The sequence below is a fragment of the Siniperca chuatsi genome, linkage group LG1 (genome assembly GCF_020085105.1).
Source record: "Siniperca chuatsi isolate FFG_IHB_CAS linkage group LG1, ASM2008510v1, whole genome shotgun sequence".
NCBI classification, from domain to species: Eukaryota; Metazoa; Chordata; class Actinopteri; order Centrarchiformes; family Sinipercidae; genus Siniperca; species Siniperca chuatsi.
The window spans coordinates 2829536-2851854 of record NC_058042.1 but is presented as its reverse complement, the minus strand read 5'-3'; the positions used below and the strand labels follow the sequence as shown (position 1 = coordinate 2851854).

The window sequence follows — 22319 nt, the reverse complement described above, 5'->3', positions numbered from 1 at the left end:
CTGTACAGTTGTCCTGATTGGCAAGTTCTTGTAGGTCTGGTTTCTTTGACGCAAACCACCGTGCCTCTTCAACACAAGGTGCAGTTGTAAAATGTTATGGCATTTTACCTGTAGGTGGCACACAGCAGCATGACACATTTAAATAGCCACAAATCAGAGTCATGAGTCTCACTCACAATTCATACTTGTGCAAAGCCCTAATACTGTACCCATCTATGCATGCATCCATCTATACATTCTTCCATTATCACCACTCACGTGATTTAAATGTTTTACTTTTCATGGCAACCGTGTCCCAGTCATCATGATTGCACATCATGTGTATTTTGTTGCAGATCCAGATGCAGATTACAAATTACTGACCATTTTCTGTTGTTAAAGCTCCACTAATCAGTATTCACTATATTAATAATGAATCAAATGACTGCATGTAATGTTATGGTCATGGTGATGTTTGGTAGAAACCAAACCTGAGTGAATGTTGGACTTAGTTCAGGTTCCTCTGCCCCAAAGTTGCCAAAAACAAAACAAAACAAACAAAACTATTGCAGCTCTAAACTACATTTCATTTGCAAGGACCACACCGTCCAGGCTTGACTTGCTGTTCGCTTGGTTGGCTACTATGTGTGGGGGAAGCTTCGGGGGGGGGGATCCGCCGTAGCACCTGGGCACGACTGACCCAGGATTCTGTGGCCAGACTATTAAATGCCCATATGCCGGAACAAAGTCGAGGGTGTGGTTAAAACAGTGAGTGGGTTTACAGTATGTACACTCTGACAAAAGCCAATCGAATCTAATGAGATAAACGCAGTACTAAGGCTATCATTATCAACGTCCACATGAATATTAAAATTCATGGCATTGCGATGCCCAATATTACGGAAAACATATTTGGTGTCATGATGGTGACATAATCATGAAGAGGAACTCCGGTGGAAGTCAGATACAAAAATCTAACCCGTCATTTAATATAAGCGTGCAGCATAAAAGAAGAATATTAGCGGCTTGTCTAGTTACACTGCTGTCACTTTCAAGTCGAAGAAGCGGAGTGTCTTAATATCAGTGATGAATTATGATATGTGTGCTTTGCTTCCCTTCATGTCAATCATCTGAAACAGAAGAGGGAAATAATTTTCTGTACCATCTGCAGCTGTCAGCCGAAGTGCAATAGAGCTGGCACAAATTACTGTAACAAGGACATCTGCCAGAAACTTTAAACTTTTTAACTTAGAACTGAAAAAGATTCCACCTTAAAGAACAAACAATAAGTCCTACTACGTTTTCATCATCAATTCAAGACTAAATTGGTTAACAAGGTTCTCACAGTGTCGTAAAACCACACTACTTACTAATTCTAAGTAGGTTTAGAGTGTGTAGTGTGTTCACACTTAAAATGTTACAAAAATATTGTAAGTATTGAGGCTGTACTTAGGCATAGAGGTGCTTTGAACTAAATACTAATGTCTGAATGTCTGTAATTTCATGGAAATCCATCCAATAGTTCGACCGAATGACCGACATTGCCATCCCATCACCACTAGCGTGGCTAAAAACAAAGCAATCCTGGCCCTTTTTTTTTGACTGCTCTGTGCAGTTTTGCACACGAGTTTCCTGCACTTCAGCTTCACTAACTTCGCAACAACTTAATCTGCAGTAAGTAAATGATGATTTTTATTTTTTTACAAGCCAATCAACCATTACCACCATTGACTATTTTTTTGTCAGTGATGTAAGATTCTTGCTCTTCCACATGCTTTCAGTTTGCACCACAATGATCTCACAGGGGTTGACCCTGTAATTAAATCTGACAGCACAAATCTGGTGCCAAGCAGTTTTCCAACTTAAGAAAGACATCATTGTTATCGCTCATGTTTTGGATTCCCAATAATCTTTTTTCACCCTGCATTCCTACCAACCATATTTAGAAAGTCAAGTCAGCTAGCTCTTGGTACAAAGAAACCCCAGCTTTTAAAAACAGCTTTTTAAAAAACATGTCTTAACCTCTAAATATGTCTAAATATATAATTTTTACATGTGATTTACATCCTGCTGATGGTGGCTGATACAGTGACTCTCCCACAGTGTCACTGGCTGTGGACTATTTTAACCACTGCACCTATCAGCATGATACTGTAGAAGCACCAGGCAAACAATTACAGTGGGACAAATATCAGCAAACCAAACCAGCTGCAGTTGATGGAGATCTACAATATCTCTTTTTCAGTGCCTGACTTCAATCTAAATCCCCCCTCCATCAGTAAAGTTATTGTTTAAAAGATAATTATACATTTTCTCACTGACCAGCTGATCTCCTATCTCCAGATTAACATCAGTTCATTTCAATTAAATTTTATTTATATAGTGCCAATTCATAACAGAAGTTATCTCATTGCACTTTTCCTACAGAGCAGGTCTAGACTGTACTCTTTATAATATTATTTACAGAGACCCAACAATTCCCACCATGAGCAAGCACTTGGTGATAGTGGCAAGGAAAAACTTTCTTTTAAGAGGCCGAAACCTCGAGCAGAACCAGACTCAGGGTGGGCGGCCATCTGCATACAAACACAGAACATAGAATTTTAAAATGTTAATGTAACGGTAGTGGTAATATTAATATTACTAAAACAATAATTTTAATAATAATGATAGGAATAATAATGATAATAATAGTAATAAGACTAATAATAATGATTGTAGTAGTGATTGTTGAGCAGGAACAGAAGGTGCCTTGCAACCACAGATCCAGACTCTGCAGCTCTGGATGCAGAAATACCTCACATAGAGTACTGATAATCTCGGAGTTGCGGGAAGCTAAATCTGAAAACCTACCACATCAGTTTACGTGACCGAGAAAACAAGACTGTCACAGTGGCTGCCCTTTGCTGTCAGTGAGGTGCAATCACAGTGACATTGCAGCTCTTGCATGTGTGTTAATTAGCAGTAGGTGTGTTCAGTAAACAGCTTGCAAGTTTTCCCACCATGGTACATTGGGTGTGACACTTGCAGAAATTCCAAATAAACAAACAAACACTGGAAGAACAATAGATCTACATAGGTATGCACCAATGGAGCATCAGTCAGGCTATGATTCAGGGGATAGATACGGTGGCCGACAAAGGCAAACACACTGCAACTTGAGTAAACACGTGCAAATAGATAAAACACAAGCAAATAAAAAAAACATCCTTATTAATTTGACAACACATGGGCAGCATTTAGAAAACACGCTGCAAATACAGAAATGCGCTGCAGTTGCAGTGTGTTTGCCCTTGTCTGCCACTGTAGATTGGAGAAACAAAACTTAAAAATATCGTCTGTTTTTTTTTAAACCTTGTGTCGCAACATACCTGTCAGCTGAGGTGGTAAAACTTTCCACTCCTGTCATGAGACATTTTCAGAAATCACAGTTGTACGTGAGAAGATGCATCTTGGCATCAACTCATACTGGTAGGGGGAAGGTGAAAAAAGAACAACTCCTACACAGATTAACACTTGTTGCATCAACTGAAATAAACAAAATATGACACATTGCTATACAGTCAACTAAACCATCCAAATAGTCAAAATTTATGTATTATTAAAAATACACCTACAGACAACTCTGAAGCTCACTAATTTACATATTGCCTCTCGTTTGTTTAGCCCGCACACAAACAGAAATGTAGAAACAACAATTTGTGGTTTAAAGGGGAGTCACATGACATGTTTGCCACTATTTTTTGGCAAACAACAGCTGGACACAGTGACTTTCCAGAGTCTTGTCATCATGTTGAGTTAATCAGGTTTGATACCATTGTGTTTGTACAGAGATCAAAACAAAAACCCGTTGGACATAAGTAATGGACAAATCAATACACTGTTGTATGGCTTAAACAAACGAGATACAACACATTAATATACCAGCATTAAAGGTGCAGGTAGGCGTATTTTTAGACTTTAGTCAGAGCCAGGCTACCGGTTTCCCTCTGCTTCCAGTCTCTGTGCTAAGCTAGGTTAACCACGTCTTGACTTCAGCTCTGTACTAAATACACAGACATGAGATTGGTATCGATCATCTCATCTCACTCTCAGAAAGAGAGAAAATAGGTGTATTTCCCAAAATGTGTTGCAATTCCTCTAACAATCCTGCCCACTGTCCAAACTGCCTTTCTGTTTTAAATGACACCCAGTAATAAAGTCATCACATTAAACAGGAAATTTAATTCTAATTTTTATTGTAACTTTCACATGATGGGAAGCCACAGAATGTCCTCAGCTGTAGCCAGGTAATTAAGGCAGAGTGATTTTACCTCCATGTGTCTGCAGGTGTACATCACTTGCTCAGTCATCCTATGTGAGACTGGCGCTCCTGGGATCAGGGATGCATGAGATCCAACTCAGGGAACCATCGCAGCAAAAGGGAAGCTGTGGCCCAGAGAAGCAGCCACTACATTTCCCGTTTGATAGCCGGGGTGAGTGTGTATATACAGACAGTATGTACAGTATATACTGTTTGTTGGCATACAGTACAATATGTGTTTACAGCTGCACTGTGATTATGTAGCTTAACATGTCAATGTGTAAATTTTCCATAAGGCTATAAATCTGATTACTCCAGTCACTGTCATGTACAGAAGCCAAAAACGGCAATGGTGGCAATTTCTTTTAAAGTTAATTATCTCGTGATCTTGGGATACCAGATTAAAGGTGCCCTGTGGAGTTTTCTTGTAAACAAACAAAAGTGATGTTTACATTCAGTGTTTCTTATCAAATCAAACTGTATGTATCCTGGAGGTCTAACCAACAGGTTGAATGCATATCCTTCCTCATAAAACATTTGCCCATATTTTAAATCCTACATTGGTTACATCCATGTTTGCTTGCTTGCAGTCTTCTTCTTCACTGCCTTTGCTGGCACATTACCGCAACCAAGTGTCGATACCACGAAACCGACAGCAGGATGTGAATCGTGCCGCCGCATGCTCAAATGTGCGTGTGTCCTCATGGACGTGCACGATACAAACAAAACCCACTCCTAAAAACATTGCTCCAGAGCGGTTATGATTTCACAGATCTAACTCAAATCAGACGCTCCGTTAACCACAGCGTCTGTGGTCTCATAATCTCAAGATAATCATTGTCTCAGGATAACAGGGCAATTTTCTCGAGATAAAAAGGAATTCTCTTGAGATAATAGGATAAATAATTTGCGAGAAGATGGGATTAAGCGATTGATTGCAACCAAAGCTGCTATTGGCAGCGGCAGCAGTTTAATTTATGTATTAAACATTGATGTACAAGTTCACCACACACATAATTGTTCATTCTGATCATTAAATTAGTGATACTGATATATGACTGGTCTGTATTTAAATTCCTGTCTGATCTGATGCATATATTTGTATTTCCTTTTATCTGCATTTCCATTTCAGTGTCCGGCCCAAACCTGAATCTGGATGTGAACGTAACGCTCATTGCTACCTGCCTCCTGGCATGCAGAGGGGTGGTCGACCCAAAGCTAAATACCGACTGCGGCCAAGCGTTGAGACAGACTGAGACCAGGAAAGCCATTTTTTATCCAATCAAATCATTCAGAGAGATCCACAGCTAAACTCCCTTTTTTGCTTTGTATCGTTTTGTATTTCAGACTTTTGCATTTCAAGTATTCAGAGTTTGACTGAAAGAAGTTCAAATAATTTTTTTGTTCTCACATGTGATTTACTGTAAGTTAGTCATGCTTTGAATGGCCACCAATCAGCATCAGTTAATCACCTTACAGATCAAATTAAAAATAGGTTATGTCACAATTTATGCAGCCCACAGTAAAATGTCAGTGAAGTAAATAAAACTTGATTGTGAATATTTCTTATGTCTTGTCAGATTTATAGCCCAGCATTGTGATATAGAGTTGTGAAGTGGGAGGAGCAGCTGATTCTGGAAGTGTTTTTCCCCATTCAGTATTTCAAAATTACAGTTTTTCTCAATCGCTTTGGCTCATTTTTTTAAACAGTCTTTACATTCTCTGAACTTTAAGTGCAATTGTAACAACTGTTTCAAGGGACATCACAACTCTATTGCACTTCTGCAAAAGGTACTCACCCAAAACATTTAATTCATGCTTCAAAACCTAGTTATTGTGTCAGTAAAGCCAATGCCACCAAAATGAAAGATGTTTTGTCATCGTGTGAGCCGTACTGGTCAAAATGTTTAGATGTTTTTTCACCATGGCATTCAACCCTGGAAATGTTTCTTATTTACAAATCTCTGTTTTGTTGACACTGACTGCCCAGCGTACTATACAAGAATGTCAGTTTTGACTAGCTGAATGCTATTGTGTATCGCACAGAGCTTTTTAGATTCAGATTTCAACAGTGGGTAAAAGTTTACTGGGAAAGGTCAATACTGTACATCACTGCAGTACACAGAAAAATTTGTACGTCTACAGTGAATTTATTTGTGTAGTAATGTGTTACGTGTGCTGTAAACTAAAAATTCACCTTTGATCTTTCAAGTCATATACAGAAAATGAAAATTTGCTAACTAATTGTACTTCCTCACAGTATGTAACACTACACTCTCATCTGTCACCTGGCAGGTAATTGACCAATTTAGCAGACATCACAAAAGTTCCATGATGTGGATATTTATGGAATATACTCTACATGTATATCTGACAGATTTTGCATGGATCATTTTGCATGTGATGGCTAAAACAATGAAAGAATGTTTAGACGTTGTGAAGAGATTGACATTTTCACTGAGAACCAGCTCATCAGTTTTGATCAGCAAGCCATGTGCAAGTGGTTATTGTGTAAATTGTGGAGAATTGTACTCTTTTGCACACATGTGTTAGACACGTGCAGTTTCCTTGAATGAATGAGAAATTTAAATGTGTTGTGAACAACAAACTAATTGTTTACAGATTTATACTTATTATTGTTTTGAAAAAAATAATTCTCATTCAAGAATTGAGCCAAATCTAATGAGAGAAACTGTAAACAATATCCTAAATGTTACTCATATTTTCATAATTTATGACTAAAATACATGTTGCCTTATGAATAACTGGGAGTTAATGTTATTATCTAGGCACATTACTGGTAAGATTAAAGATAATGGTGATCTGCTTGTGAACCTGCAGGTGCAGAGAAGGAGGAGCACAAAGAATGTTTCTCGTAACATGGCTTGGCTTGAAATAGAAGAGTACAATTCAATACAAAAACAAAAGCAGGGTTCAGTTAAGATTGAGTTATGAGTCTACAATGGATTGAGAGTCACCTGTAGATAGTATCAAGTATTCAGTGTTCAGATTTTGTGTGTGCCTTTGCTGGTACACAGGTTTTTTTTCAAACATAGGTGGCTTAAACCAGCTAGAATAGTACAAGATTGAACCTGGAATTAATCCCTTAGTGTGCACCTTTATCGGAAACCATCAAATACAGACAAACTGAACACTTAGAGCGGGACGGAAAGAAAAAACAACTTGTAATTTTGTTTTGCCACCTGTCATCAAATGTGTTATGTCATTAATGAACAATGTGACTAATTGGAAAGCAATTTTAGTTAGTCCATGCATGCGCATTACTGCTGAGATATGTTATTGTAAAGCTGCAGCAGGTGAACAGAAGTTTAGGATGACCACGGCATGCAGTGTTAAATAAAACAAAGGGATCATTTTCGCTGGCTGAGGTCGGAGGTATGTGTTTACTTCTAATAGTCAATGTTGATTGTTTTAAGGAAATATTTTTTCTAACCCAAACCATGATCTTTTCCTAAACCTAACCAAGTAGCTTTGGTGTCTAAACCTAACCAAACTGCGACCGTCACCTGAAATGTTTCTCTGCAAGCTTTATATTGAAAGTCTCCCGGACATTGCATATTTATTATTGCTAACTTGGCTGCAAAAAAAAAGTTAGTAGTTAGTTTGAAAGTCATGGTGAGTGTGTACACGAATCCTATAGACACAAACTGCCGTGATACTGACTTGGTTTGTAATCTTGTCTTTGTTGTTTTTTATGCGACATTTCCATTGATCAATTTAATAACATGAACACAGAAATGGACAGCGATTACAGAAAAACTTCTTCTGTCTTTTGGCCTGAGCCAGGATTTTAAGTGCTTGGTGTCGCTGCTTAGCCTCGTGTCTCCTTGTTTCTGATGGCATTGCTTAGAGTCACGTCATTTGATGTGCCTCAATTAAGGCACAACGGATGCACCTTGCAGACAGAAGAAGTAGACAAGGCACAGTAGCCGGGATTTGCCAATCCGGGAAGTGAATGTGATATAATTGCTGCATTTCTGAAGAGTTGACATGTGTCAAGGCGTCACCTGTGTGAGGGATTTTACATTAAAAAATACAAAAGGAGCAGGTGTTTTCGATGCACTGCCAGAAACATTGCCTTGAGAAGTTAATCACTTGCATCCCATAGAAAATGGGTTTGGGCTTTGTGTAGCAGGGTTACAGGAACCATGCAGGGGCGGGAGCCAGTCTCTAAGCAGGCCGGGTCTGTTTCTCTATGGTAGTTATTTTGGCTTTAAAGGAGAGACTGAGCGGTGTGTCATCAGCATAACAATAATGAAGATGTATTTTCAATGATGCAGTTTGGAGGCAGCTTGTAAACAAGGTTGTTCAGGTTTTTGTTGGGGGCACTTAAGATAAAAAATCTGGACTGTGGAGGTTAAATATATTAAATTGCCTTATTTGTAGCAAAATCTTATGAGGGATGTATCCATGCTAGCAGCTGCGCCTCCACGCAATACACACCAGTTAAGATATACAGTACTTTTGCTGCCTGTTTACTTTTGTTCAGCTCCAACATCCCAACATGCAAATAAACTTCAGATTATATATAAACAGAAAATATTCTACTTGAATTAGATTTTTGCTATATGCCAATACAGTTTTTCTTCAGTTGCATTGTTTGAAAACAAAAGGCCCAGTTTGGAGAACAGGTGACACAAACACCAAAACTGTGTTCCAGTTTGCAAAACAGCCATGCATGCTCAAAGGTGTGTTGTGTTCCCTTCATACAAGCATAAAAGAAAAGAAAAAACATAATGACATAATGGTGTCAGAAGAAAAAACTCCCCATACAACAAAAGGAGAAACACATTTCATGAACACACACCTGTAAATTCACAGCTAGTCATTACTGGTGATTTATAAAATGGAAATTAAATTGACAAAATCCTTTAGGCTGTTATTGAGGACTGGTGAGTATGGTAGAAGAATATGAAGCACATTTTTCCCTGTGAAAACACAGCCTGGTAAAACTAGTTCTACTTCATGCTTTATACTTTCAGTGAAAGAGGTAGGTGATAAAAAATGTTTTGTCTTCATTTCCTTGTACCAGAATATTTAAAATGCAGATCAGACTGAAGATGAGGCATTTAGGATGGCTGCCCTCACACTGCTGCTGCTGCACCTGCTGCTTATGGTGTCACCTGCATCTGCATGGTACTATAGTTACTTCGGTGGATCACTGACCTTCACCCCAAAAGGACAGAATCCAGATGGGACTTATGAGGTAAATTAAACTTTGGGTGTCAAGTGAATCTCATTAGAGGGTATCCTGCCGCATGCTGATTGATTGAGTTATAGTTAAGTTATTTCTATTGTCAGAGAAAAAGTCATGCATCCTAAAAATCCTACACATAAACCGCTTTAATAAAAATGGCATGTAATGTTCTCTTGTCATCAATGAAACTTGGCTTTACTGGGCCATAAAAAGAAAGTAGTTTTTATCTCTTGAACTTAATATATGAATGATGATATTCTGATCACTACTGGCTGAAGGTAAATTTAAAGTTTGGTTGTAAAAACACCCACAACATAGTTTTGCTGGCTTGAAAGTTCCACAAATCGTGGGCCAGTTGGTACAGGGATAATCTTTGGACAATTCTTTGCAGGTAGAACTTCGCGACAAGCAAAGCACATACTACTGCAATGTGAATTCCTACTCATGTCTCTCTGGTCAGTGTGGGTCCCAGACCCAGACTACCAGTGCAGTTATTGCCTCGGAATACTATGGTCTCAGCTGGTGCCAGTATGAGGTGGTGACAAAACACATACTCAGTGGCAACCTACCCTTTGAGATTAGGTGAGATATTACTTATAAGATTTCTTGAGCAAAATCCACCTCAATTTACATGAAACATTTTGTAAATGTATACTGTATATGCACTGTAAATATAGTTCAGAGCTTAAATCTGATTGTGACACCTTGTTACTTACCGCTGTGCCATCTACTAGATAATGTTGAAAATACTGCTACATTGTCTTCATTATTCAAATATTTCTTCAAACAGATACCCCACTTCCAATGATTATTATAATTATTACTATGGTCGGGGCTACTGGGTATCAAACGTCAGACACTCATGGGCTAACTGGAGAATGATGGCACATGTGGACTTGGGAACCCGATCAGATACTGGTGAATCTAACAGATCTCCCATCACTACCATGCTGCCTATTCTCAGGTAATGACCATCATTCCCTCTTTTGTTTTTAATGGTTGCTGGTTTGTTGCATCCCACTGATGCGTACAATACACTATTTATCATTTGATCAAAAATGCATCCAGCGTCTTTACCTAGTTAGGAGGTTAAATGGCTTTGGTGTTAGCCAGAATATATAGGTGATTGTTCATAAGGCGCAAACATTTGCTAACTAGCAATTCACACAAAGTGCAGCTAAGCCTGATCGGAATGTCATTATTTTTGCAAGCCATTCAGTCATAAACCAAAGTGTTGTAATTAAAATCAAATTTTGACCTGATGATAGAGCTAAAGGAGACGTCAAGGGGCTCACCAAAATTAATTCAATTCATCCTGGGCCACATAACTGTGCACCAAATTTCATGGCAATCCATCCAACAGTTGTGGAGACTTTTCACTCACAAGCATGAATGTGGACCTGCTGGTGGCGCTAGAGGAAAAGTCAGAGGATCGCCAAAGTCATTAGTATTCATCCTCTGGGGACCATGAATATCTGTACAAAATGTCATGGCAATCAATCAAACAGTTGTTGAGATATTTCAGTCTGGACCAAATTGGTGGAGCAAGTGACTGACCGACCAATATTGCCATCCCTAGAGCCATGTTGCTAGCATAGCAAAAATAGCTAGAGTAATCAACACAGTGAAACCTCAGACCCAGGTAGGGGATTTGTACATCATAAAGACCAATGTATTCTGAAAGATACCACATGCAGTGTATGATCAGTTTGAACTGCTGCCCTCTGGGAGGTGTTTTAAGATGCCTTTGGCAAGAAAAAAATATTTACAGAAAGTATTTCACCCCCAATACAATTTTCAATTTCCACCATGAAATCATTTTTTATTAAAATTTTTATAAAATTAAATTTTTAATAAATTAAATTTTGGTTGCTATTTGTTTCAACTGACACTGATGTTATTTCTAATGTTCTATGTCTTAATGGTGTATATCCTGCTAAGGTATGGTCAACGGCAAATTTCCACTACGATGGACAATAAAGTTGTTCAGATATTCTTTAAGACTCTTGTTCCTGATTCAGTTGATTGATATGTTACAGAGTACCCATGAACTGCCCACGATCATTCAATATGACAGTGTTTGACCCTGATGGTGACCACGTCAGATGTAGGGTACCAACAAACCAAGGTGGATATGAGTGTGGTCTGTGTGGTCTGAGCGAAGGATTCTCTTTTGATGAGGTAAGGAGTCAGGCAAAGTATCTATCTATCTATCTATCTATCTATCTATCTATCTATCTATCTATCTATCTATCTATCTATCTATCTATCTATCTATCTATCTATCTATCTATCTATCTATCTATCTATCTATCTATCTATCTATCTATCTATCTATCTAATAATAATAATACCTTACAACATATTATAAGGAAAGACAATTCAGTAGGAGAGAATTCATGTTTTGATTCTCAATAGAAAGCTATATCACATTATTATTTCCTTAAACTTTAGGGAATTTAGCAAATAAAAAAGGTATGAACTTCCTATATAAAATGTGTGATTTCTCACATTTAAAACCTCCTTGTACACCAAATAGCTTTCATTAAAAATAAAAGGCAACAAATCATATCATGAAATTGATTTAATAGTACATTTTTGAGAACACCGATATGAAGGGGATGTAGACCGGACTAAAACCAAGGATGCTAATATATCACTCATTAACTATTGCTATTACAACAACCGTTGTAATGTAAATTGTGTGATGAAAGCATCTCTCCTTTTTGTCAGAATTCCTGCTCCCTTAAGTATACATACAGTTATCAAACAGGATACTATCCGATTGAGCTGGTGGTGGAGGACTTCCCCAAACAACACATTACGCTGTCTTACTCTGATGGATACTACACATCAAAGAGCCCCTTTTCAGTGGGAAGGCGTAAACGTCAAGCAACCACCACACCTGCACCAACCACCATGGCTGTAACCACCACACCTGCACCAACCACCACGGCTGCAACCACCACCACGGCTGTAACCACTATACCTGCACCAACCACCACGGCTGTAACCACTACACCTGCACCAACCACCACGGCTGTAACCACTACACCTGCACCAAACACCACGGCTGCACCAACCACCACGGCTGTAACCACTACACCTGCACCAAACACCACGGCTGCAACCACCACACCTGCACCAACCACCACAGTGCCTTACCGAACATCGATCGCTCCTTTAAGCAAGATTCCTCTGCAGTTTTCTGTTTTAGGTATGGTAATGTTTTTTTTTATATTAACACCGATTTGAATATTAACATTTCATCAAGTTCTCAAAGTCTGTCTCTCCTCTTATCTGATTTTCAGTGGACTATTTCTATGCCCCTTCATGCCTTGATGGTGATTACTTTCCCGTTTTCTTGTCACCAACTCCGAGTAATGGAGTAAATCTTCCTGCGTTTGTCAACCACACTCTCGAAATCAAAGTCAGAACCACAGCAGAATACACCACGTAAGGAAATGTTATGTCAAAATCATAGTATCATTTTGCAACACTGTGTTTTTAATATGCACCAATGTTACACTCTTGACAAGGTTTTACATTCTCCCGTTGGGTCTTATTTTTCAATAATGACTTACTTATTGTAACTTAACTTATTTCAGACACAAACTAACAAAAATCGAACAAAGATTTGTCACAAACACAACACAGGAAATATCACGAATATACTTTGGATATATAGTATATTCGTGACATTTACTGTGACTGACTGTTTAGGAATAACATTGCCCATTGTTTCTCTTGTAGGATTTATGACCTGATTGTCACTGGACCACAGGGCATTTCAAAGCAGAAAATCTCCACAGAAGAATATATCATAAAATGGACACCAACTGAAAATGAATTGAATGATCATTTTCCTATTTGCTTTGTTTCTGAGGCAACATACAGGTGAGTTTTAAATAAATCATTTGGTTGGGCTACAAGTTAAATTGAGTATTTCTGCATCAGAAATTCCCTGGCAAAACAGTTCATATGATTTAAACTATCTATTCTCTCATGTCTAATGTTACATTCCAGCTATTACCAATTCTATCAGTCAGAGCTACGCTGTGTGATTGCTGATGTTGGACACTACGGTTAGTTGACTACATTTTAACTCAAAGGATATAGTTTTTATTTCATGTCCACATATTGCTGCATACTAGGTTTGAGGAAAATAACCAACTTCTCAAGTGTTAGCTAACGAATTTAAGTGTTGTTATACTGTAATTAAGGAAATTGTAAAGCCTTGACATCTACCCTGACCACATCGTCACAATGAAAGAAAGAAATGTTACATGTCTCTCACTATTTTTAGAGACCACTGTGACATGCAATGAAGCAACAATGACAGTGGAAGTGGAGAAGACCTCTCTCATCAGACGCAACGAGGACAACTTGCATCTGAACGACTTCACGAATCCGTCCTGCAGCCTGAGAAGACGCTCCAACACAACTCACCTGGTGGCCGTCATGTCACTGAACACATGTGGAACCATCGTAGAGGTGCAACACGTAAACTGTAACATGGTGTACAATGTGACGGTTCCAGACCTTTGAAGACAGTCTTGATTATCGGGCTAGGCCATTTTAGTATCATCCCAAAAGTTTCACTAGCCACAAGTATGCTTGTTTTAGCAAGTATTCCAACTACGTTAAATGCCACTAAAGTAATTTTTCTAGTAAGAAAAAATAAACAGGCCTACAATATTAATAAGTTCTTTTGCAGTTAGCTACTTTGGTTTTTTGGCTTGTCAGCCTTCAGTTTTTACAAATGATCAAGCCCTGACAGCTAACATGTCTGCCTGGTAGCCAGACTTATCACTTGTGATAAATTCTGGCACGCCAGAATTGGCCAAAGCAGACCCTTGATCTTGACACTGACTCCAAAGCACGACTAGCTGGAGCTAACTGTCAGCTCCAGTCTGTACCTGAAACATGTCAAATCATAAATGGACCACTTTGGTCATCTGGTGCCAACATATCTGAGCGCACCAACTTGAAGGAGCTACTTTTTGTGTGTAACATGTAAAAATCGATTTTTAATGCACAGATATCAGTCTCTCCACACTCACTAGTAACTGCTTCATTCAGTAGGCCTACTTGTTTCTAATCCTGTTCAAGTCATCAATATGTTTTAGTTACCAGAATATTTTATGTTTGATAAATACAATATAAATATATTTTCTTTAATCTAATAAAACCAGTCTGATAAGACTGAATTTTACATGTCTCTATTTCACTATTGACGGGTGGTATACATAAGTCTCATTTTTATTTAGGCTGGCAACAACTATTTCTTCCTTTCCAAATTTAATTCTCTTTCATTTTCAGGAGGATGAAGACAACATCATCTTCAAGAACAAGATCACATCTGATGATCCAAATGACATAATTTCCAGGCAGCATGACGTCGAGATCGCCTTTTCATGTGTCTATCCCAAGCGAACCAACATGACCCTGGGATTCAGGCACAAAAACCCGTACGCTTTCACAGAGAAGGGCTTCGGTGCTTTCACCTTCCAGTTTGAATTCTTCGAGAGCCAGCGGTTTAAAAAACAAATTGATAGCAGCACTTACCCAGTGGAGGTGAACCTCAAACAGATGATGTTCATGCAGATCGAGGCAACCACCTCCATCCCCAACACAGAGCTGTTCGTGGAGTCCTGCAGGGCAACTCCATACGACAACCCGGACTCTCGCGTCAGCTACACTATCATCGAACATGGGTAAGTGTGCACAATGAAAAGGCTTTTGTGTGGTGGTTGGTTATTATGAGAAATGCCTCTAATCATAAACCATTGTACCTATTGTCACAGGTGTGTGAGGGACAACACTGTGCAAATCTTCCCCGGCTCCAAGTCTCAGTTCAGGTTTGGAATGGAGGCTTTTGAGTTCATCGGTGCTCATGATGAGGTAAGGTTTCTTTTTCAAAACACAAATGTATCTTAAATTAAATCTTATATTAAAATTTAATATAAAATCTTCAGCACCTTTCACTACCGGAAACATCAAAAATCATTGGTTGTAATATGATTATGAACATAAAATAATAAAAACCATAAACCACAGCAGACTTTTGAAACGTGGACCCCTCTGCCTTCCAACAGATAAAACTGCTTTTCTTTCCCTAAATGGACTTCTGTATGGGATTTAAAATCTGATTTTAGCGACTCCCAGTGGTAGAATTAAGCAGTAGCAGGTTTAGTAGATGGATTGTGCCACAGCATATCTGTAATTATTTGTGCCTTATCGTTCACAAAATACACAATAAATATGGAGCCAATGTTGATTATTTAATTAAAACTGCCCCATAGCTCTTTATTTTCTCCAGTACAGTTTTTCAACCAAAAAAAACATGAGGTGTAACAGAGGGCTGCAACAAAAAAAAATTTAAGTAGACATGTATTTGTGATAAGTTTTACAATGACATATGTTTGTAACAAAGCAACACAGCTGGACAGCTGTGAAACCTTCTTCTTCAGGTATTATCCGGGGTCACCTTGACTCGGGGGTGAAAATCAGATCACAAGTACTACACTGTGCATACTGTATTGTACATTGTAAATGGAATGAACCTGTACTGTAGTCTGTATTACGTACAAACTTTGTTTAGAATGTACAAACAATTTTTAACTACTTTGTCTGACTTTACCTCCATGTGTATGCAGGTGTACATCACTTGCTCAGTCATCCTGTGTGAGACTGGTGCTCCTGGGACCAGGTGTTCTCAGGGATGCATCACGTCCAACTCAGGGAACCATCGCAGCAAAAGGGAAGCTATGGCCCAGAGTAGCAGCCACTCCATTTCCCAGGGACCTTTGCACCTGATTAAAACTTCTGACAGCCAAGGTGAGTGTGCACATATGCTCGGTTGGTTCATTAGGTACACCTAGGTGAAACGAATGCAGTCTAATACAACAGTCCTGTAATAAATCCTCCTGCATGAAGGTTATAATGTTCAGGTGTTGAACTGTACTATACAGAGAGGTGTTTCTGTTATTCAGCCGACCTCCAATGACATAAATGGGGTGGACAAAATAATAGAAACACCTGTGCCACAGCTACACTGTGATTATGTAGATTATTTGTCAGTGTGCAAATTGCACAGCAGGGGGACGACTGATTAATCCAAACACTGAAATCTCTTATTTAGTTTCAATGTGTTTTATAATTGGACACATTGATAAGTAGAGTTGTTAACTATTCACACTGACCTGATGTATAAATATATATCATAATATATTATGTTATTGTACCTGAATTTAAGTTTTTTCCATTTCAGCGTCTGGCCTGAGCCTGAATCTGGGCATGAACCTCGTCTTCATTGTTGGCTGCCTCCTGGTATGCGGAGTGGTGATCTACCGATCAAGGAGGTCCAATGCTAAATACCAAATCCTGCCAACCACCGACACAGACTGAAGACATAGAAGCCATTTTGATCCACTCAGGCAACTCTGATGATGAGAAAGATTCTCAGCTACAGTTTTTCAGGGTATTGCTGGTTTGAATCATTGTCACACAGTCCAAAATTTTAAAAGTTTGAATTTACTTTCATAGATTGAGACAAAAATTTGTGGGTGTGTTTTTGCCTGTACATGGGGTTAGTCAGCACATCAGCTGCTTTGAAAATTGGAAAAGAAAATTCACTGTGAACAATGAATATCTAGACTTCTTTATAAACACTAAACACACTAATTACTATAAACACATATTACATGTAGAGGTTTTAGGGAAACATTTTAGTCATCTGATATGAAGTTGAGTTTCAGCTTGCTGATGAAGAATAATTGAATTTCCTCTGCTCTTATTGACAGTTTGTTCTTAGCTGTTTGTTCATCAGTACACGCCTATAATGACTAGCATTTTTTTTACAGTGTCTTTGTGACCTGAGCTGTGCAGCTCTATATCCGAACCTGCATATTATCAGATAAACATGCTTTGACTTTCATATTCACAGACACTCAGTCTTTACCTCCAAGGTTTGAAACACACATTTAAATGCCAAATTGATGAACACTGAAAGACACATACAACTGATATTTTTTGGTGTCACTTCATGTATTTGTGTTGTGTTGTGAAAGTGAATGTGTTATAAAGTTTATACAACTTAAAACTTGATTTTCTTTGTTCAAGTCTTGCCTGAGTCATTCAGAGCCCAGGGATGTTATGAACTTTATATGGCTTTTGATGAGTCGCTCACTCCTTTAATATTAATGAAGTGAGGGAACTGCCAATAGTCATTATACAATTAGTAAGAAAAACAATTTGGCCTCACTGCTGCACACCTTTTACTTATAGTACTGTAAACCTGCAGGTGAAAAGATTTGTATTTGAAAGAACATAGTTAGGCGAGGTTTCCAGTCAACCGCACACAGTGTTACAGGAAACTGAATGACTGTATTTGTTTTTTGGCTGTGGCCAAAGACAACAGTGCTCACTCCATGAATATTTTTGAACATTAAGCAAGCACATCTATTATTCACTGAATCTTGAAATTGCAACTAAATCAGCTAAATAACAAGTATTTGTCTCCTTAATTTATTGATTTTTAACTAACCTAACTAAATTTAGAAAGAGAAAAACATTTTACAGTTACAGACAGAGTCAAAAGGTCTCATCATTAAGAAAATTTGCATTATTGTATAATTACATTATTCATCAAAATTATTGTGAGGCAATAAAATGAGATAAAGTGTTGCCCAATGTTGAAGAGACAGTGAGGTATCATATACGTAGGCCAGAAGGACACAAAGAAACAAACACCAGCCAAAACTATTATTATTATTGATAATTAGTATTACGATATATATATCAGTGTTATGTTGTATCTCTCGTGACCATTTCTATAGATACTACTGAGAGACAATCATACTTACAGTACAATCATCAAAAACAAGTTATTTTTGTAAATTAAAATTTGCCTTTTGTAAATGCACAAATTATTGTTATAAAAAACTGTTTTCATTAATGCTGAAGATGAAAGATGTGTGATAAAAGAGCTCTTGTAAACTGGCCTCATCCTACCATTGTCTAGTAACGCAGTGCAGGACTCCCACGGTGTTATTGGAGAGCTGGCAATGTACCAGCTGTGTTGCATCACTTTCGGTTCACCTAAAATTAGCCATGTATTTAGCCATTCCTTGAAGTGTGTAGTTTCATTAGTGTGCTCGCTTCAGCGATACACACTAAACTTAAACTGGTATTTATATGTCTATTCTTCCACATCGTCTTCATCTGGACATTTTTTCGGTATACTCCAACTTCTTTCTACTTTTTCCTAGAAACTTCATTTAAACTTCAAAATGTTCTACCCCTTCATACTCATTCATACTTTTAAAAGAAACACAATTCAAACTTTGAACCTGTCTCCACTTTCTCTTTGTACTTACTTTTATATCAGTTCAATTTGTCATATTTTTCCCGTTTCTACAGTTTAAGTTTTATGCTCTTTTCAGACCTTTTCATATTTTTACATTGTTGTATTTTGTGTTCAAAATGTTCAAACCAAGAGTACATAATAGCACACACTCTAAGCTTCAACTCACCAAAAAACCTCTTTAATCTCTTCTTGGTCCCACAATTTCCACACTATACAAAATGTATTCATTAAAACAAAGACAAATTTGGCCTCTCTCACACACTATGTTATATTTAAGCGATATGACTTACATATGTTTTAGTTTTGGTCTTCTGTTTAACTTCAAATGAAATTTCAAGTGCTTTCATCACTTATATTGTTACGGACAGAGTAGGCCGGAGACACCAAGATGGAGACACAGATGGATTTATTTCATACAATGAAAAACAGACAGTGAGTAGATGAATGGAGACAGATTACTGATACCGTCCTTTAGCTAGCGGGGTTGGAGATCTGAGGTTGAAGACACACACTGGAGGCAGGAGAAACACAGGGCAGGAGTCGGGAGCTCAGGAGAAGGGAAGACAGTCTTTTTGTAGGTGGGAGTCCGAAACGTTGTTGTGCAGGATACGGAGTATTGCTCTTGTTGCAAACGAGACTGGACACTGACTCAGGTGAGTGGTGTGCTTTTGTACTGGGGCTGGAGTGTTGTAGATGGAGATCAGGTGTGTGATTAGTAACAGGTGTTCTGATTAGTATTCTGGTGAGGGAGTGCGTTGTGATTGTGGGGTTGTGGAGCCTGGCGTCTCCGTGACAGTAATACAAGTATGAATCTTGTATTGTGCGGTAACTGAAATTTGTAAGTGACCGGGTTGATCTGCTTGAGGATGGTGAAAGGGCCAATGAATCTGGGACTGAGCTTTCTGCAGGGCAGGCGCATCCTGATGTCACCGGTGGACAGCCAGACCTTTTGACCAGGTTGATATTCTGGAGCAGTGGATCGTCTTTGGTCAGCTGTCAATCTGCGCCTGCAGAGCGCTCTTTGCAGCTGGTGGTGTGCTGCATCCCAGACCCTCTCGCTCTCTCGGAACCAGTAGTCGACCGCGGGAACCTCCGAGGGCTCTCCAGACCACGGGACGAGAGTGGGTTGGTAGCCGAGCACGCACTGGAAGGGAGTGAGTCCAGTGGTAGATTGGCGTAGGGAGTTCTGGGCATACTCGGGCCAACCCAGGAACTGGTTCCAAGAGACCTGGGGGCCACGGCAGAAGGTACGTAGAAAGCGCCCGATTTCCTGGATCTTTCTCTACGTCTGTCCGTTGGTTTGCGGGTGGTATCCAGAAGAAAGGCTGACAGTCACACCTAGGAGCGAGAAGAATGCCTTCCATACCCGTGATATAAACTGGGGGCCTCTATCGGACACAATGTCTTCAAGGATACCATAGTACCGGAAGATATGGTTGAACATGCATTCTGCTGTTTCCATGGCCGTGGGTAGTCCGTTGAAGGGAATTAGTCGACACGACTTCGAGAATCTATCCACGACCACTAGGATGCAGGTGTTATTGCTGGAGGGTGGTAAGTTGGTGATGAAGTCAACTCCTAGGTGTGACCAGGGTCTGTTTGGCGTGGGTAGTGGGCACAGTTTGCCTGCTGGAAGATGGCGTGGGCTTTTTGATATGGTGCAATCTTGACATCCTTGTACGTACCTTCTCACATCCCTGGCCATGTTGGGCCACCAGAAGCGTTCCCGTAGCAACGAGAGGGTTTCATTGGCCCCTGGGTGACCAGTGCCCAGAGATGTGTGGGAGGCGTGGATCAGGGTATTGTGTTGGGTTCTAGGGATGTACTGATGGTTTGGTGGGTAGCCCGGCGGAGTGTTGGTGGAGGCATTGGAGGAGGGAATGGAAGTTTCCGACCACTGGTTGGGATTTACGAAAAGTTGTTGGGGGAGAATGGGGTCGGGTTCTTCAATGGCTTTGTCGGGTGTGTACAGCCAGGACAGGGCGTCTGCCTTGATGTTTCTGGCACCGGGACAGTAGGAGATGTTGAAATGGAACCGAGTGAAGAATAGTGCCCAGCGGGCCTGGCGGGGGTTGAGCCGTTTGGCATTTTGGAGGTACTCTAGGTGGTTGTGTGTAGTACCGTGAAAGGGTGTCTGGCACCCTCCAGCCAATGCCTCCATTCCTCCAGGGCCAACTTGATGGCCAGCAGTTCGCGGTTGCCGATGTCATAATTTCTCCGGGAGTTTCCGGGAGAAGTAAGCACATGGGTGGAGTTTGGCCGGAGTACCCTGTAGTTGAGACAGCACCGCTCCTACTCCTGTGGTAGAGGCGTCCACCTCTACCGTAAAGGGTTGATCCGGATCTGAATGGACTAGGAGTGGTGCACTGGTGAAGGCTTTTTTGAGGAGGGTGAAGGCCTCCTGAGCAGTGGGTGGCCAGGACAGAGACTTGGGCTTGTTGTGGAGCAAGTTGGTCAGGAGTTGAACGATGGTGCTGTAACCTTGGATGAAGCGACGGTAAAAGTTAGCGAATCCTAGGAATCTCTGTAGTTCCTTGATGGTTGTGGGTGTGGGCCAGTTCCGAATGGCATCAACCTTCCCCTTGATTATACACGCTGCGGAGGTCCAGCTTGGTGTAGACAGTGGCACCGCGTAGCTGTTCCAATGCTGCAGGGACGAGGGGAAGTGGATACCGGAACTTCACGGTGATGCGGTTGAATCCTCGGTTGTCCACACAAGGCCGCAAGCTTCCGTCCTTTTTGGCCACAAAGAAGAAACTGGATGCTGCCGGAGATGTAGAGGGTCTGATGTAACCTTGGGCCAAGGCCTCCTCGATGTACTCCCCCGTGGCTTTCTGTTCGAGAATGGAGAGAGAGTATATTTTCCCACGGGGCACTGGTTCACCCGGTATGAGGTCAATGGCACAATCCCATGGCCGGTGTGGAGGCAACCGGGCGGCTCTCTTAGGGCAGAACACATCTTGGAAGGAGGCGTAACAGGGAGGAATATCCACAGACTGTTTCTCCCGCGGACTGTTGTTCCAGCCAGGGGCGCCCTAAGATCACCTCAGCGGTCGAGCCCTCCAGAACCAGCAGATGTTGTTGCTCCTCATGCAGCACTCCAACTCTGATGGTGACGGGGCCAGCAGCCCTCTGGACACGGTCTCGGCTGAGGGGTCTTCCGGTTATTGCATGGATTTGGTAGATGGTGGGCGTGTGTGTGGTCTTGAGGTGGAGCTGGCGGCAGAGGGTGCCGGAGATGAAATTGCCAGCTGACCCGGAGTCGATGAGGGCTTGTACTGGGAGGGACAGGTTGGGGGTGACCAAGGTTATCTCGGTTGCTAGCAGTTTAAGATTCTTAATGGCAGGAAGAATGGCACTCACCATGGGTCGGAGCGGTCTTACTGGACAGGATGATATGCTGTGACCGGGGTTTCCGCAGTACAAGCACAAACCCTGGGTCAGCCGTT

The 22319-nt window shown here is 40.3% G+C and overlaps 1 protein-coding gene across 2 annotated transcripts; it reads left to right on the top strand.

The window, feature by feature from the left end:
• The first annotated feature begins 7201 nt into the window (after positions 1–7201).
• Positions 7202–17609, top strand: LOC122879399. 2 transcript variants are annotated; one of them, XM_044203459.1, is made up of 14 exons: positions 7202–7678; positions 9336–9509; positions 9892–10082; positions 10291–10464; positions 11540–11681; positions 12234–12717; positions 12812–12956; positions 13254–13397; positions 13527–13585; positions 13807–13994; positions 14823–15217; positions 15308–15404; positions 16160–16340; positions 16774–17609. In XM_044203459.1, the coding sequence occupies exons 2-14, from the start codon at positions 9378–9380 to the stop codon at positions 16908–16910; spliced, it is 2469 nt and encodes an 822-aa protein (XP_044059394.1). In that variant the 5' UTR covers positions 7202–7678; positions 9336–9377; the 3' UTR covers positions 16911–17609. The 2 variants fall into 2 exon arrangements, with proteins under 2 accessions (XP_044059394.1, XP_044059403.1); XM_044203468.1 differs by lacking the exons at positions 7202–7678; positions 9892–10082 and having other exon boundaries at positions 9360–9509.
• Positions 17610–22319: the final 4710 nt, after the last annotated feature.